General features: G+C 38.3%; 1 protein-coding gene across 3 annotated transcripts in view; it reads right to left on the reverse strand.

Annotated features, from left to right (window-relative positions):
* Nucleotides 1-1,801: 1,801 nt before the first annotated feature.
* CREM (cAMP responsive element modulator) overlaps nt 1,802-18,749 on the reverse strand; it is a 35,731-nt gene continuing 18,783 nt past the window's right edge. For 2 of the 3 annotated variants that reach the window (XM_054582278.1, XM_054582279.1), the window contains exons 2-3: nt 8,654-8,810; nt 1,802-2,235 (exon numbers count right to left, since the gene is read on the reverse strand). In XM_054582278.1, coding sequence (XP_054438253.1) covers nt 2,091-2,235; nt 8,654-8,810 — 302 coding nt within the window. In that variant the 3' untranslated portion in view covers nt 1,802-2,090. Of the gene's footprint in view, nt 2,236-8,653; nt 8,811-13,461; nt 13,498-18,749 lie in introns of all 3 variants that reach the window. The other variant, XM_054582280.1, reaches the window with a different exon arrangement.

Genomic DNA, 18,749 nt, shown 5'->3' on the forward strand with positions numbered 1-18,749 from the left:
ACCTCCTACAGGATCCGTTTCTTATGAAGTTCCTGCCTGCAGTTTTCTCCAATTCTAACACACAGTATCTACTGCCTCTAGCTGTCTCCATCCTGTCTGCTGGTTCCTGGATCTGCTCGGTGTCCACGATTGGACACACAACTGAGTACAAAGCACCACGTATATCCCTTCACCTGAAAAGGGGTTTTCCTTTCATCTTTTCATTCTTGTCTTCTTTCCTCATCTTTGTAAAAAACAAAAATTGAGACAAAAGAAATTCAGAGCTCAGACTCTGAAGGAAGAGTAATAAGTATTTCTAAACAAAGCCCCAGGTGGTATGCCCTGCCTTCTGGGAGTCACAAGTAAGTGACAGAATTATGAAATGGGGCATAGTGGTTAGATGCTATATAAATGACCTCCTGTTGCTCTATCTCCCATACACATTGACCATTTCTACTACTGAAACTAGGGGTGGGGTGGAGGCATCCTCAATAAATCAGGAGTTAGAGCAGAAAATACAGCAGAGTCTAGCAGAGAGTAGGCCTTCAACACAGGTCTCAGAGTGAATGAAAGAAGACAGAATCATATGGTTAGGGCTTTGGGTTTATAACTTGGAGCTTTTTATTATAAACATAGAATGAAATGTGGCTACCTGTAACAATACTGATGTCTCAATGTAATGAACTTCATCTAAATGTGCTGACCCAAAAAATATTTGATACAATGTAGACTTCAAGCTGTTTTGAAATGGAAAATGATATCTTGGGTTGTTTTTACTTCAAAACTCCTACATGGATTTCCAGACCATGTACAGAAAGGCCTACTCCATCACACCTACCAAACCTCTCTTACTGGCTCTTCTGTGTAAAAGGTCTGGAGGATCCTCTTGGAGAGATGGCAGAGCATTTTCAGAAATCAGACCTCTCGTGCAGATCAGCTCATGTACCCCTGAAGGTACGCAAATGCCGTTCTAACTCTTTTTATTCATTCCAGCTACTATCAACTTGTAACTTTCATTAGGTAATATCAAACCAGCACTAGAGGTTCTGTGAGATCTTTTCTATTACACATGAGTAAAAACTGTAGGAAATGCTCAGGTAGTTAAACGACCGCCAAACACTACAAGTGTAACCAACATGGTTCTATTAAAAATGCTCTCCAACTATAGCATTCAAGGACAGCAATACAATATTTTCTTTACAAATTAACTAATATAAAAATCTGCAAATACCATAAATTCATTATAGCTATTTTTTTTCATATAGGCATGTTATTAGATTCTTTCAGTTCTTTCCTGAGGTATTTTTGTGTGGTGTACTTTTATTGTACTGCTGAATGCATTATCTTTGATCATCCTTTCCTAAAATGATTTGTAAAAGACCTCCAGAAAATTTCACTGCATAGCACACTATTCAGGACACAGAGATTGGGAACTGCAAACGTGTCATTGGAAGAAGTCTTACAAATATTGCATTTTAAGAATTTGCTGAATACATATTTTTATAGTTTGTTTCTTTTTAAAAATTGAAGTTACAGCTAAGAGTTAACTATGTACAATGAAGCATTTTAGGAATGTTACAGATCAGAGAATATGATGAATGATACAAAGGAAAAAAACCATAATTTTTGCTGACTACATATTGTGTTGCCTTCAAAAGCAGCTGTACATGTTATAATCAGTTCATAGTTAAGTACTACTACTAATTGGTTTTACAAATGTCTTTCAAGGTTTCAAGCTCCTCTATAAGCTTCTTGTTCTGAACTTCCAGCATTGCAACTCGACTCTCCAGACATTTTACATATTCTTTCTTTTGACGTCGACATTCTTTAGCAGCTTCCTTGAAAAAAAAAGAGAGAGAGAAACAAAAGGGCAAACAAAACAATTTTTGCATGCCATTGAGAAACAGGCTGAAGTGAGCTTGGTATATGCAATCATGGTTGCATTCCAAATCTTGAAACAACACTCCCAACTCAATTTCAAACACTAAGCCAAGCTGGATTCTTAAGGGTCACAAGTGTCCCTTCCATATGTCCACATGGCAATTAGTAAAATTGCTGCATCTCCTGCCTTGATTAGAGTTCACCGTAAACAAGGTCCAAGTCAAAGACAGTTATTCTGCTTTATGGCAATAAAGGTCTTTAAGGGCCTTGAGTTCCTCAATGAGAGTCTTGTTTTGGTTTTCAAGCACAGCCACACGATTTTCAAGACATTTGACATATTCTTTCTTCTTCCTGCGACACTCCCGGGCAGCTTCCCTGGAACCAACACAAGGCAAATGACTCAGGAACAACCTCTCAGCACAGAGGGGCTCAGTGAAATTTGGCCCCCTCAAACTCAACAGCCAATCAATCCCAGGAAAGGTCTGTACAAAGCCACACAACAAATGGACCCAAGCCCATGCCTTTTTGTAAAGTGACTCTAAGACAACAGGAATGATTTGAGAACACAGTCCATTTGTCCAGCATTCATTGTAAATGGTGTTTTTGTAGGGCACACAGTCCACGATAACAGTGACCAGAACGGTTTTCAGTTACCTAAAACAATAGAACCATCTTTCCAACTGGAATTTCTACAGAAACATTTACAGATCCTTTTGAATCTCTTAGTTATTTTTGTCCACCAAAAGCCATACATTCCATCACAATGAGTTAACTTTATTTGATCAAGAATGATTACAAAAATCAATCCTCAGAAACCTTAAATATCAATATTGGAGACTGTAATTCTTCCAGACTAAATCACAGTGAAGCAAATAAATAAGGACTTCAAGAGACAGTTGTTGGCTGGGAAACAACATGGATAAAAATAACAATAAATGAATCATAAGTCATGCATATTTTCATAAACCAAAATGAAATGGACTCTGCTTCTGAAAATTAAGAAGGGAGGGTACAAAATACAATACTCAATAGTTCAGACAATTTAAATCCAGGAATGTGAAAACACCACAATTAAAATGATGAAAAGGAAGGTACTTAGTAACTCAAGACTGTTCTCTCATCACATGCATTTACTATCCAATTTACTAAATTTTAACACACTGTAGGCATACCCAAAGGAAAGAACAGAACAGCAGCCAAAGCAACCAATGCAAAAGAAAAGATGAGTCACAGTCATTTTCACCAAAAGAAACACAATGAATACAGCCAACATTTCTCTCTCCCCTTTTTCAGGGCGGGTGGGGGTGGCAAGTACATCATTTAATTTCTCTAAAGACTGTATCCTGATAATAGTTTTATTTTGGAGTTTTCAATTCAGAATAATTGGATATCCTTCATATAAAAAAATACTACATTGAGCCTTGGGTGGTGTTGGCTCGCTGGATTGGGTGCTGGCCTGCTAAGTGAAAGGTCACCAGTTCGATTCCCTGTTAGGGCACATGCCTGTGTTGCAGGCCTGGTCCCCAGTTGGGGGCATGTGAGAGGCAACCAATCGATGTATTTCTCACACATCACTGTTTCTCTCCCTCTCTTTCTCCCCCTCTTCACCTTTCTCTAAAAAAATAAAATCTTAAAAAAAAAAGAAAAAAATCCTACATCGAAAGATAATTTAGGCCCTGGCTGGGTAGCTCAGTTGGTTGGAGCGTCGTCCAAATACTCCAAGGCTACAGGTTCAATCCCTGGTCAGGGCACATACAAGAATCAACCTATGGATGCATAAATAAGTGGAACAACAAATCCATGTCTCTCTCTTCTCTCTCACTCTAAAATCAATAAATTAAAAAAAAAAAGAATTCAAGTGTATTTTAACAAAAGTTGTGTTGAATGTCTAAACACCAGTTACTGTAATGCCATTACTATTGTTGCAAGTCTGAACTAGGAGTGATGCATACAACAGATCCAGCCCATTCTGATTTATTTTTAGGATAGTTGACTCTCACAAACAACTGGTTATGTATTTTCTCTGTGGGAAGCAAGAGTCAGCAGAAATAAAGAGATCTGGAAATGCCAATGAACTTCAGGAAAAGATCCGCCTCTATTTCCCAGCCAAGAACATACGCTCAACCTGTGAACCCAAGAAGTTCTCAGACTTCTCAACTGGTTAACAAAAAAGTAACAATGTATAAATGAATTGAATCTGATAAGCACTGATTAACTTAATCTAATGATGCACAGGAAAAAAGTTAAGAATAAATCCAAACACACTTATAAAATATGCCAGTTTGGGAACAGAATTCAACGATTCCACAAAGGAACTAAAATACACGTTTAATGAATACCAAGATTTTCATGATTAAATCATTATATTAAATTCTAGATCTGGAAAGAAGATAGTCATTTTATTAAACAAGTCATCATTAAAAGAAATTTTAAATATCTAATAGCAGTGTTGCGGGCTATTTAACTTTCCAAATTTTGTTTCCAGGTGTACTATTTACTGTAAACGCCCATGCTTGGTATTTCACATGTGCGCATGCGCCACTACCAGAGTCAACTGTTGCAAGCACAAGGCTTTAACTGATCAGACTAGTAGAAGGCACACTCCTAAGTACTTCTCCGCTATGGAAAACACCTGTTTCTTCTATTAATAGTTAGAGCTCAGTTTTCAGGCCTTGCATTTGTCTGCATATATCTTCAGCATGGAGAGAAAATACATGGTAAACGGGAAAAGCTGACAAATCTGTAAAGAAAGAAAAACTGTCGTGGATTGTTAGAAATATAATTAAATACCCATTATAAGTGCTTGACAAAGAATAAAAAGATAAAAATATATTAAATATCTTTCATGTTAGAGTAAAACCTACATTCCTTCTGTAAAGTTATATCTGAAGCTTATGCTGAGGTCTTTTGGGGCTGACTCTTGTGTTACTGTAGTGGACCGGCTCTGGAATAAATACTGCCTCATTGCATATCTAGGTTCAGTCTAGTTTGCACTGTGTGATATTAACTAGCTTACTATGTAAAGTCTCTGAACCTCAGTTCCTCATCCGTAAGGTAAGGATAATAACCAGACCTATTCTCATGTGAAAGTTATGTGACAGTTACAGAAACAGTAGAAATAAAGCACTTAGAATGTGCATGAGATACTCACTCAACAAATATTAACCAACCTAATTGTTGGGGAATGCCCTGTCTGGTCTCAGGAACTGTAACCCTGCCAACAGACTGGAGGGCCCCAAGGCTGGAAATAATCAGGAGGCCATGGAGAAACGGGCTCCTGAGGAGACATAACCTGTCCCCCCTGGCAAGGCCGTAGCTCTTGCCTCTCTGCTTTGCCCTGGAATGGTCGCTTGTTGATGACAAGTAAGTTATCTCATGCAGAGAAAATAACCTAAGCCAGATATCGATCAATATGGGAGGCAGACAAGAAATTGGGGGACACAGAGAAAGGGCAAAAAGGCCCGCACCCCTCGGCTCTCCTGGGCATAGCCAGAGTCCTCATTCTATCTGAAAGAAGTCTCCTTGTCTATCGGAGTCTCCCTCCCACTGCCTGGCCCAGGCTCAAAACAATACTGGAGTCAATCCTAAACCAGATCTGGTGGTTCCCAGGGAAATTAGGCCTAAAAGTAAATTCTTTAAAGTATGCTTTGGATTTCCCTCAGAAGCTATAGCCAGCTCATGCTGAGAAGGAAATTAACATTATTCACAGACCCTACCCCTATACCCTTGGGCGCTTCCATGTTTATGCTCTCATCTTCACTAGTCTCCTCTCGGACCCATGTAAATCGGTGTGTTCCTGCCATTTGTTTTCTTCAAAACATCACCCATTCTCTGTGAATATTAACATACTGATGTAATGAGATAACCTGTGCATTCCTGTTACCTGGCCCCACTGATAACCTTTTCAATAAAAGCCTTTGAACAAAGGGACTCTGGGCCTTCCCCACTAGAGGGATGTGCCACGTCCCCTCTCCTGGCAAACAGATAAGTGTTTGCGATGACTCGATGACTCGTGTTTATTCCCTCCATCCGTGCCATCTCCAGGACAGGATCTGCAGGATTCAGAGTCCCGGATCCCATCTCAGCTGGCCCCAGACAGTAACCCTCAGATCTCGGAGTGCCAGCCTCCCGCACGGCGGGGTCCATCCCTCTGCGGCAGTTGCTGCCCAGACTGAGGACAAGCAGGACCCGCAGTGGCGCTCCCCTGCGTCACACCACACATTACACCTAATAACCATTTATTTTCTGCTTTTCTCTTGTCTTTTTTTGAAACAGATCTGAAAAGCTAAAACAGACCCTTTTCAGAATCCCTTGAAGCTAGGGATGGATCCTATTAGCTATTTCTAGTCTATGAAATGTGTGTGAAAGTTGCCAGCAGAGCCTTCCAGGGAAAGTTTTTAGAAGGGTCAGACTCAACCAGCCCCCCTTTTAAGCTTCAGTTCTTCTCCCTTCTCCCTAGCTGATGTGATGCCTGGAGGGGCGGCAGCCTTACTGTGGTCACAGGAACAAATGTCACACGGAAGAAGGCAGAGCAGGGAGGAGGAACCTAGATCCTCGATGACACCACGGAGCCTTTGTTCTGGCTGCATGTACCTCTGGACTCACAATGTGACATATGCCCTGACCAGCGTGGCTCAGTTGGCTGAGCATCGTCCCGCAAAGCGAAAGGTCACTGGCTCGGTTTGGTCAGGGCACATGCCTGGGTTGCAGTCCAGGTCCTAGCTGGGGGCATGTGAGAGGCAGCCAATTGATGTTTTTCTCACATATCTATGTTTTTCTCCCTCTCTTTCTCCCTCTTATCCCCCCTAAAAATAAATAAATAAAATCTTTAAAAAAATACCATCTACAAAGTTAAGCCTCCATTCTCTTTGGTTATTTAGAGTCCAAACACAAATGCTATCCCATAGTTATTAACAAATTATTTTTTTAAAACCCAATATTTTATACATTTTTCCCTCAGAGAGAGATCATATGTATGTGTAGGTAGCTGTGAGGCACCTTTCATAGGAACTCACTGTCTAATATTTTATCTATTTATAGTTCTGACAACATTTTTAATCTAAAAATAAAGGTAAAAATGACAACAGGGAGATAAGAAGGCTAACTTCCTACTTCTTCCCTTTTTTATTTTCTTTGGGGAAATAAGACATTGATGAACAATTCTGCATTATCATCACACTTTGCATTATCAACTGAACTTCACAATGTACATTCTGGGACCAGACAGGCTCCTGGGATCTCTGAAAGTGCAGTTTTAAAGTATCCATAGTTCTCCATCTGATTAAAGTTAGGAATCTTCAATAACAAGATCTCCACAAAACAGTGATACTACGTGAGCCCCGCCCATTCAGCCCCTTCAGAATTTCTGACCAAAGTGCTGATAATATAAAAGGTGAATCCAGGAGGACTTAAACCTGGAAAAACCACTGATAAAGATGTGTGTATGTCACGGTCCTATTGCCAGTAATCTGTTGAGTTCCAAAGGGTACAAAACTCCATCCAGTGATTTGTGATAACTAATAAAACTGTAGCAAACACATGAAGTTCTATAATACATCAAATTGTGACATTTAAAAGGCTATTAGTAAACTGAATATAGCTGCTACTGGTTCATACACAGTTACAAAGGACAATGACGAACTTAGCAGTTATTTCTGGATTTGAGAGCCTTAGAAGCCACAATCTATACCTTAACTCAGTTGCTAACACCTAGTAAATTAATTACCACCATACAGTCCTGATCATAGGCAAACACATGGTTCCATCTGAAATTTTTGTTCCCTTACAACAAGGACATTATTTACAACTTAGGAATAAGGTGACATGACTACTGGGAAAAGATTGTTCTTACTCTTTTCATTTTGAAAAATCAGATTGATTTGTACCATGTTCCCTAATAAAAACTAAACAAAGAAATAATATGCAAATGAAATTTATTTGTTTATTCTTAATCCTCACCAGATGGTATGTTTATTGACTTTAGAGACAGAGAAAGGGGGGGAGAAAGAGGGGGGGGAAAGAGAGAGAATATGAATATTGATGTGAAAGAAACATTGATTGCTGGCTTCCAAAATGATGTGCCCTGACCAGGGATCCAACCCACAACCTTTTGGCACATGGGATGACACTCCAATCAGCTGAGACATGCAGCCAGGGCACAAAATTTAAAAAAGAACTTTGGAAAACAGGATTTGTATGATATACTGCCTTTTAAAAAATAAAATTATAGAGAGACAGTGCAAGAATAAGTGAGAAAATGAGAGAGAGCAGGCTGGAAATGTATACTATAATATTAGTAGGTATCTCTAGGTGGTGGGGTTATAAGTAATTTTAATTCTGTTGTTTTGTATTTTTGCATGACTAGAAATGATCAGAATAAAAATGCATTTCAGTACAATAAAAAACTGTTACAAAATAAGTAAAAGGAAAGAACATGTAAAAAACTTCAAAAATTCTTAACTCACAATTTGTTTGCTCATAAAGAAACTAGGAAATTATACTTATTACCTAATTTCACAAAGTAAATGCCAATACAAAATAAAATCTTATTTGTAATAAAGTCCCCTATCATCATTAAAAAAATTAATGTATCTTAGAGACATTACCTTTCTCACACATAGGGAAATAGTTTCATGACTAACAGACAGTCTATCATCACATGCAGAGCACAAACCCACATAAAATGCCACTTAACATTGAACTTGGGGGAAATAGCTTAGGAAAAGTAATTTTTGAAAAAGCCCCACAGTTATATGTCCTCTAAGTGGTTGCTGATTTCTGGTGAACATCTTACCTGTTTTTCATCAACCTCAGCTCTCGTTTGCGTGTGGCTTCTTCTGCAAGTTGCTGGGGGCTGTGCAAACTTCCTGGGGAGGCAGCCATCACTACCCCCTGAGGCAGAGCAGTTGCAGGAGCTCGGATCTGGTAAGTTGGCATGTCACCAGTGGCAGCTGCAATGAAATGTTACATATTTCTATAAACAGTTTACAACTGGATATTCTATATAAAATTGACCTGGAAATAGCATTTTCTGTTTTCATGTCTTATGGGGTGATGTGGCTATTGTTTAAGATGATTATTCTGAGCGTTACAGAAATTGTAGGTATGAAAGATCTTCTTCAGCACTAGGAACAATGATATTTAGCATGCTCTACACATTTAAGGTAGAAAAATGCCCCAACGCATTTTAGGTAGGTTGTTATCAAAGGCTAAAAGTAGAGGGGCTTTTCAACTGAGAGTTTGTTGAGCCTAAAATCAGTGGTGTGCTGATAAAGGTTAACAGCCAGCTCTCTGGGAGCAACCTGAGATTGGATGTAGCACATCAATTCCCACGATGTAAATACTTTCACTGTGGCTAACTTGAAGCTACCAATATGACTTCAGTGAATGCAGAATTTGGAAGACACATAGCGTAAGTAGCACAGCATGCAGATAAAATAGATGTAAATAACTGCAAGAGCATAGATTAAAAAAGTATAAATGATAAATTTTTGAATACGTATTAATGTTATTAAGTAATTTGTTAAATAAATCTTTAAATTTTTAATAGCTATTTTAACAACCAGCTCACAAAAATCCTGAAAATTTAACAATCAGTTCTAGCAAATCAGTGAGAGCTTGCTCTAGCACGCCACTGCAGAAATTTTAATGAAGCGGAACATTTCCATCCAGTTAAATTTTCCTATAGCCTCTATCCTCACCTAATGTCTTTAAGTGCAACTCCTATTACCAGAAAAAGTACTGGAAGGGAAATGTTTGCTCATTGTATTTTCATTTAAAAGCAAAAAATAACATACGAAACAGCAAAGCTCTACTTAAAACTGGTTTCTATGGGGAATGGTAATTTTTGTCTGCCTTAGTTTTCTTGGGATAATAATATATTCCTAAGTATTCATTTAAAAAATATTTTTCCAACTGTAGTATAATCATAGTTAAATGACAAACTTAGTATTTATTTATTTAGATTGAATCCTAAAGTCCTCAAAGTGTCCTAATTTATATTCTACATGCGTGTATCTACCGCAATAAACAGCCTCCTTAAAACAGATGGATTAAAATGATGAAACATGTTCCTGCCACCACAATGTTTCAACTTTGAGAACATACAGTCCAGAGTCATGTGACATTCTGATATGACAAAATGCATGCTTTCTCAGAACTTACTGCGAGAAAATGGGTTAAAAATTATAAAATCCTATAAAAGTTGGTTCAAAGCAAATGCCAATCAAAACATGAAACACATTGCTTCCATATTTCACTGAATAAGAACTGAAATTTTACTCAAAAGGGAGACAAAGGCTTTTTTCAGGTAAATGGAATATAATCACTTAAAATAGCCAACTGATTTAAAGGGTTAATAAAAAATTGATCTATGTGCTTCTTTTTGGGTAAATGCCAGGTTTTTATCATCCTTGGACTTAAGAATTAGATGAGAGAATAAAGCATTAAAAACATGGCTTTGGGAGAAGATCACTTAAAGGTCTTCAAAAGATTGTAAGGCTGTACTGCTTCTTCCTTTTATATATCATTTCTTTTAAGATTTTATTTATTTACTTTTAGAGAGAGGGGAAGGGAAGGAGAAAGAGAGAGAGAGAGAGAGAGAGAAAAGCATCAATGTGTGAGAGATACATTGTTTGGTTGCCTCTCACATGTCCCCTACTGGGGGCCTGGCCCAAAACCCAGGGATGTGCCTGGCCCACAACACAGGCATGTGCCCTGACTGGGAATCGAACCGCTGACCTTTCAGTTTGCAGGCCAGCACTCAATCTACTGAACCACAGCAGCAAGGGACTTCTGTAGATAATTTAAGAAACAATGATGAAACAATTATCACAGTTGTAACTATGAAAAATATAATGATGATCACCAACTTGGGGAAAATCCTAAATTTGTTTCTGTGACAATTTAAAATACTACAAACGCCAATACAAAAGAACCTATGCACCCCAATGTTCATAGCAGCACAATTTACAATAGCCAAGCATTGGAAGCAACCTAAGTGTCCATCAGTAGATGATTGGATCAAAAAATTATGGTACATATGCACAATGGAATACTATGCAGCAGAAAGGAAAAAAGAACTACTAAACTTCGCGACAGCATGGATGGAACTGGAGAGCATTATGCTAAGCGAAATAAGCCAAGGGGCGAAAGACAAATACCATATGATCTCACCTATAAGCGGAACCTAACCAACAATACAAAGAAGCAAGGAAAATATGACCAGCAACACTGAAAGGAAAAGAAATCAACAGAGACAAGAGGGAAGAAGGGAGGGGCAGGCAGGGAAAAGGAAGGGAAGGGGAAAGTCAAGGAACATATAGCAAGGACTCATGGACAAAACCAAAGGGGAAGAGCTGAGGGAGGGAAGGAGAGAGGGGGCAAGGGAAAGTGGTGGGGGGAAGGCAGAGACAAATGTATTTAAAAATAACTAAATAAAGAAAGAAAAAAATACTATATACACAGATGTTTCATTATATGCCATAGAAAATTTTATACCTTTGAAATATTTCAGAAGAGAATTTAAAGTCAGCTATAAACTTAACTTATTAAAGATTTAACAATATGTATTTAAATCATATTGTAGAGGAGATAGAGTGGAGCCTAGAATAAACAGTTCTCTTTACCCACATCAGGGAAGAAGCTTAAGGGGTAATAAAGGCTGAAACAATGCGACAGCTGGAGGAGGCAAAGGCTTTCCAAAACTGGAACAATGGCAGTGACGAAGGGGAAGTTTCCTGGCATCACACTGACATATGTAAGCAGCAGGGATGCAGACCTTGGTCTAGGGTTGTTCTTGCCAAATAGCTCACAAATAAGTGCAATAAACTTAATACAAAGGTACAGAAAGGTTCATTTCTCTCTCTTTAGTTTTGTATACATCTGCTTTTCTCTGTACTTAAAGTTAAAGCAGGATGTTCACACAATATACAAGTTAGTTTGAGGGTACCCAGTAAAAAGTTAAAAAGGGAAGGCAGGGATACTTCACAGATGAAAAAGAAAGTTCAGCCCTGACTGGTGTGGCTCTGACAGGTGGGCATCCTCCAGCAAACAGGAAGGTCGCCGGTTACATTCCCGGTCAGGGCACATGCCTGGGCGGCAGGCCAGGTCTGCAGTAGGGGGCGTGGGAGAGGCAACCAATTGATGTTTCTTTTCTCCAAAAAAATGTTTCTCTCCCTCTCTTTCTGCCTTCCTTCCCCTCTCTCTAAAAATAAGTAAATAAATTATTTTTAATAGAAGTTCATTCATTGGTCTTGGAATCAGAAATGGTTCTAAATTTTTGCCTGTTTCCAAAACTGAAGCCAGCTTCAAAAGGCTAAATGTGGCACTGTGAAGGATAATGGCAATTCCAAAAGAAGCATTCTTAAAACATTTTGAGCTTAGAAAATATACCCTAAAATGGTAAACTGAAAGGATTATATATGTGGATGTATTAATCCTTGAATGTTAGCTTACAAACTGGGTTTTATTACAATTTTTCAGATATACTATACATTCATTTTATCTCTTTCAACAAAAATTGAATTGCAACTCGTTGGTTCAAGCCATAAACAGGAATTAGTATAAGTGAGCAGGAGTTAGTTTAACTCTCTGATGATGGTACACTTCTAAGGGTCACTGAATAAATATCAATGGATGAATTCCATATATTCAAATGATCTTATTACTAAATACATTAAAAAGGTATGGACAAAGAGAAGGTCTTGTTTTAAGGAAATCCAAGTGTCAAGAAGTTTTGTTATTGAAGCAAGTGATAAAAAGTTCATATACAAAAATTCAGTGGTAATTTAGCGCAGATGAGATACCCAGCATCACAGTTCAAAGAGCATCCTGCATTCTTGGATGTCACGTTCTTACCCCTGTAGGCTAATAAAGGCCAATTCCTGCTCCATCTAGCTACTAATGTGCCAACATTATTTTTTATTCTAAAATTTCACTGTATAAATTATTCCTAAAAATAAATGTGTCATCAGTGGGGAGTTTAAACCCATGATTGGAAAAGATAATAAAAGGATACAGTAATTTAATTTCATTCTGAGGCAGCAAAAGCTTTAGACAAGCCGAGGTATCTTTTGTGCCTTGTACATAGTCCCTTAGAACCCAGCAACACTTGGCATATAATGTTACTTGTGCACTAGGAAGGAAATGCTGAATTTCCCAGGGTTTTGCACAAGCCTACTCTCAGCTGGAATGTTTCAAATAAGTGTCATATTATTATTATAACACTGTTATTAGCCATTACCATAGCTCAGTCTTCAACACTAAGACATGGAAAACCCTAAAAGATGCTATGTATTTATTCAAACTGGTCTTTCTTGATATAAGGCATTATTTCCTAAGTCTTCCCTTAGATTCTAGTCATCTAACTTAGCATTTTAGAACGAAACAAGTTCTAAATACTGCATAGTGTGTCCAACCATCTAAATCCTGCCATGAAAAAATGTTTTAGGTTTGATAGCAAACATTTCATGAGAAAAAAAAATGCCTAGAACTCTCAAATTCTGGTCATGAACCTCATACCTCTCTGTAAGCTTTAAACACGGTACAGAAGAAAAAGCATGGTATTTGGAGTCTGGGTTCTAGTGCAGCTCTGCCACTTACCAGTCATGTGACTTGGGGCAAGTTCTGTTTCCTCATCTGAAAAATGAGGATACATTATCTTATTTAATACTCACAGTAAACCCTGTAATGTATGTCAGTGTCTAGCACAGCGCCTGGCGCATGGTAGGCATTCAGCAAATGTTAGTTCCCTTCCTCTTCCCTCCCTTAAGCTCTGAAAGATGATGTTCCAAATTATGCTTATATTGCATATTAATTAAAAGGAAAATAAAATCCATAAATTATTTCCCTGGAGTTTTCCTTTTAACAAACCTTGGTAATGGAATGATTGAAATGTATGGCTCTCATTCCGTATTTTGTTGAAAAAAATATGCCTATTAACAACTTTTAAAATTTAGACGTTTTTCCCCTGCTTGGACTATACCCTAAGAACACCACAACACCAATACAAAAGAACCTATGCACCCCAATGTTCATAGCAGCACAATTTACAATAGCCAAGTGTTGGAAGCAACCTAAGTACCCATCAGTAGATGATTGGATCAAAAAATTATGGTACATATACACAATGGAATAGTATGCAGCAGAAAGAAAAAAAGAACTACTGAACTTCGCGACAGCATGGATGGAACTGGAGAGCATTATGCTAAGCGAAATAAGCCAGTGGGTAAAAGACAAATACCATATGATCTCACCTATAAGCGGAACCTAACCAACAATACAAAGGTGCAAGGAAAATAAGACCAGCAACACTGAAAGGAAAAGAAATCAACAGAGACAAGAGGGAAGGCGGGGGGCAGGGAAAGGTAGGGAAGGGGAAAGTCAAGGAACATATAGCAAGGACTCATGGACAAAACCAAAGGGGAAGAGGTGAGGGAAGGAAAGAGGAAAGGGGCAAGGGAAAGTGGAGGGGGGGAGGCAGAGACAAATGTATTTGAAAAAATAAATTAAAATAAAATTTAAAAAATTAAAATAAAATATTGAGAGCATTCAAAAAAAATAAATAAAACTGGAAAAAAATTTAGACTTTTAAAATATATTTTATTATATACCTTTAGAGAATAAATTATTAAAAGACAATCTTACAAAATATTTCTTTAAATGTATATAATCATTTAAATTATGTAACTGTGAAGGTGAAGAATCACAACAAACTGAACGATACAATCTCATCAGACTGGTAGTAAGAAAACTGAAAAACCTTGCAAGTCAAAGAGGTGCTTGTTTCTTCCTAACAGAGAAAAGAAATGAGAATCCCAGCCCAATGCCTATCTTGATAGCTTCCAAAGTGAAAGTTTATCAATACCCCCAATGATGACTTTATTTGCCTACTGATTGATTGACTGATTGATTGATATCTCTATACTACTGAGCACATTAACTGAACAAAACCATTTTCATGTCTTTTTGCGATATGTCACTAATCACAAACACACCTAAGTAATAAGCAATAGAGCTAACTTAGAAGTCATACTGAGAAGCAGGGAGTTCCAGAAAGCTACTGACATCTTTGCCTTTCTGTTTTGGTTCTCTCCCTCCCTACAACCACACCAGTGCTCCTAATGCCGAAATCAGGCTTGTCCTTGCCTGGTGCCTCACTCTGTCCAGAAGCTTCCCTCCTCCATTGCTCCAGGCTTTCCCGGAAAATTAAATCCCACATAAACAGGACTATTTAAGTGCTGAACAGTTCAAATATGTTGCAACACATAGAAAACATAGAATCAAGTCATTAGTTTTAAAGTTACACATGAGTTATGCATTCAGTGAAACTTAAGACTATTTTCTACAAAAAAGTTTGTAGAAATTATATTGATATTTTTAGTTCTATGTAATAGCAAACATATGCTCTGTTGTCCTATGAGGGTAAAAATAGAAAAGAAATTTACTTTGACTACTTAAAATGATTTTGTTTTGTGTGTTTTCTAGGCAGTGTGTAGCATGCTATTGTAACTCACCTAACATTAGCATTAGTTTATCAATGTCAGGTGAATTCTGAGGAGCAATGTAATATGGTGTGAACAGAACCAGAAAAAGACTCTGAGGAGCCAAACTGGTTCACCACTTGCTAGTTTGTAAGCTTGAAACAGTCATATACCCATTCTGATCTATGTGATTAAGTATATGCAAAATGAACGTAATAATATATGCCCTGAGTTAATCGGGGGGTATGCGTATAAAGTGCTTTTTCTTGTATGTATTAAATATGGCTTCCTCAGTGAGGCCTACCCTGATCCTTCAACCTATACTTGTAGCGGGTCTCTCACGACCTGACAGTTTGATATCACTTACTAAATTTATATTTATTTTTACTTGTAATGTTAAGCGATTTTTTAATTTTCAAGTCTCTCATCATCTGATGGGACTTTCTTCGATAGCACTTACCACATTTATGTTTATTTTTATTTGTAACATTAAGTGATTTTATTTTAAAATTTACATAAATGCAAAGTATTATTTTATTAGTCAGTGTGTTTATATAGGCAAAAAAACTGGGCAAAGTGAAACAATGATCTCAAGTTATTTTTCATTAAAAATTTTCCAAAAATAGTAGGAAAATAGCATGATGGCAATTTCATACAGATTCGGAGTTCTGTTGAAACTTAAGGTAGGTAAGTGACTCCTATATTTTCGCTTCCACAATGATTACAACTTGCTTTGCTACAAACTTCAAGAAGCTATTATACTTGACACAAAGTATTTTTTATGTGAAAATTTCCTAAAACTTTTTCCTTTCACAAAGGTGATATGTATCCTTATTCTCCTGTATCAAATATTAATTAAGATACTATTTTCTAAATTTGAAGAGTTGGAAGGTTTGTTTTTAATAATTCAGAATCCAGATTGAATACAATTCATTAGAGATTTTTAGAACCAGAAACTAAAAGATAAAGAGTTAGACTCTTAACAATCAGCTCGCGAGAATCAAGATGGCGGAGGAGTGAGTGGAAGTCACACTGACCTCCTCCCAGGACCAACCTGGAATTACAACTAAATTGTGGAGAAATTTACCTCGAACAAACAACTGAACAATAGCAAGAGAGGAGCCTTGTAACTTCGGAGACAGAAGAATCAGCTTTAGCATAATCTAACAGGTAAGGAGTGTGGTAGAGACTCGAGAAGGCGGGCAGGGAGCCCAAGGGTGGCAGTACCAGAAGGATATTGAAACAGCCAGTTGGATCCCCCTGAGAAGAGCGGGGTCTAAACCAAAAGCAGGGATCTCTAGCCCACAGCACCAGAGCCCCAAAAGTACACAGAAAACAGCCAGCTGTGAAAAGTGGCAGGATTGCTCTCTGCCAGAGGCTGGTGGCTGGAGACCCAAAGAGCTCTTTATAGGGCCAATGCATAAATTTTTATTTGCAGCCACTTACCCTGGTCTCTAGCAAAGGAGGGGGCAGAGTGGGCTAGAGACACTGTGGAGGGAGTCTTTGGGAAGAGAACTGAGAGAGTGGCCAGTGGGATCTCAGTGCTGACTCATCCCCCATGCAGCAGCAGCCATCTTGCTCAGGCAGAGAGCACTGCCAGTGAGCAGCACCAGCGTCAAAGGACCCAATAGCCCCACCCCCAGATGGAATTCCACCCTGCCCTGTGCTATCTAAGCTGCCTGCTGAGTGTAGAGTGCACACGGAGGTCTGGAAACACTTGGGGAGAGACTGGAGACAGAGGCTTTGGGGAGGGAACAAAGAGAGTGGCTGGCAGGATCCCAGTTCTGACTCCTCCCCCATATGGCTGCAGTGTGAGAGGACCAAATAACCCCGTCCCCAGGAGGAACTCCGCCCCACCCTGAGCTGTCTAAGGTGCCCTGCTGAGTGCAGAGTGAATAGATTAACAGCTGAAGGAGAAAGCCACAAACAGTAGATTACTGGAAGTCTCAAACAGACTGCCTAAGGTTGGACAGGGATGACATCTGACATCACCACAGGCAATTCCAGAAAGTAAAAACAGGTCTCTCCAACCAGAGAAGTCCACACCACAAAGTCAGGAACTCAAGACAGATTACCTTAAGAATCAGAAGCAAAAGAGAAGAGTCTCACAAATAATGGGAAGACAAAGAAATAGGCCCCACTTGAAGGGAGAGTAGGAATCCCCAGAAAGACAACTAAATGAAAAGGTGGCAAGTAAACTACCAGATATTGAGTTCTAAACAACAGTTCTAAGGAAGCTCAATGAGCTCAGTGAGCTCAGAGAGAATTACCAAAAACTACAGAAAAATTATGAGGAATTTACTGCAAATTACATCAGCATGAAAAAGGACATAGAAACTATCAACAAGAAACTAGAGGAAATGAAGAATACAATTTCAGAATTGAAGAACACAGTAGAAGGAATCAAAAGCAGGCTAGATGAAGCTGAGGACCGAATCAGCAAACTGGAGGACAAGGTAGAAAAAAGCTCCCAGAAAGACCAAGAACATGAAAAAGACTCAAAAAGAATGAAGAGGCATTTAGGGAAATGCAGGACAACCTGAAATGTAATAATATCCATATAATAGGAATACCAGAAGGAGAAGAGGATGAGGAAGGGATAGAGAACCTGTCTGAAAAAGTAATGATGGAAAACATCCCTAATTGGAGGAGAGAAAAAGTCACAAAAGTCCAGGAAGCACAGAGGGTCCCACTCAAGAGAAACCCAATGAGGCCCATGCCAAGACACATCATCATTAAAATGGCAAATACCAAAGACAAAGAGAGAATCCTAAAGGCAACAAGGGAGAAACAGGTAGTAAGATACAAGGGCGTGCCGATAGGGCTAGCAGCTGACTTTTCAACAGAAACACTGCAAGCCAGAAGGCAATGGCAAGAAATATTCCAAGTCATGAAAAGCAAAGGCCTGCAACCAAGAGTGCTCTACCCAGCAAGGCTCTCAATTAAAATGGAAGGCAAAATAAGGAGTTTCCCAGACAAAAGAAAGCTAAAAGAATACACCTCCACCAAACCAGCACTGCAAAATATGCTAAAGGGAGGGCTTTAAGAAGATGAAGAGTCTATGAATACCCAGTTCCTTTCACAGTCACCAATACTTGACATTACCAATATTTTTAATACTCATTAATCTGATTGTGACAATGATGTTATTTTAATTGCTCCTTTACTATTTGTTGAAACTAAACCTGTTTTAGTATATTTCTTGCCTATTTCTATTATTTTTTTTTAAAAAAGCTTTAAATGACTTTTTGGTATTCTTTGTTCATTTATTGATAAAAGAGTTTGTAGAAATTTTTCCCCTAAAAGAAAAAAACACAACCTATTAACCATGTTTTAAGTGTGTTGCAAATACTTTTCTATTCTATTCCTTGTCTTTTAATTTTTTATGTTTATTACTATAGAGTTAAA

This window comes from Pteronotus mesoamericanus, unplaced genomic scaffold (assembly GCF_021234165.1).
Source record: "Pteronotus mesoamericanus isolate MK-2021 breed Mesoamerican mustached bat unplaced genomic scaffold, CSHL_Meso_final contig_69, whole genome shotgun sequence".
In the NCBI taxonomy this organism is placed as follows: Eukaryota; Metazoa; Chordata; class Mammalia; order Chiroptera; family Mormoopidae; genus Pteronotus; species Pteronotus mesoamericanus.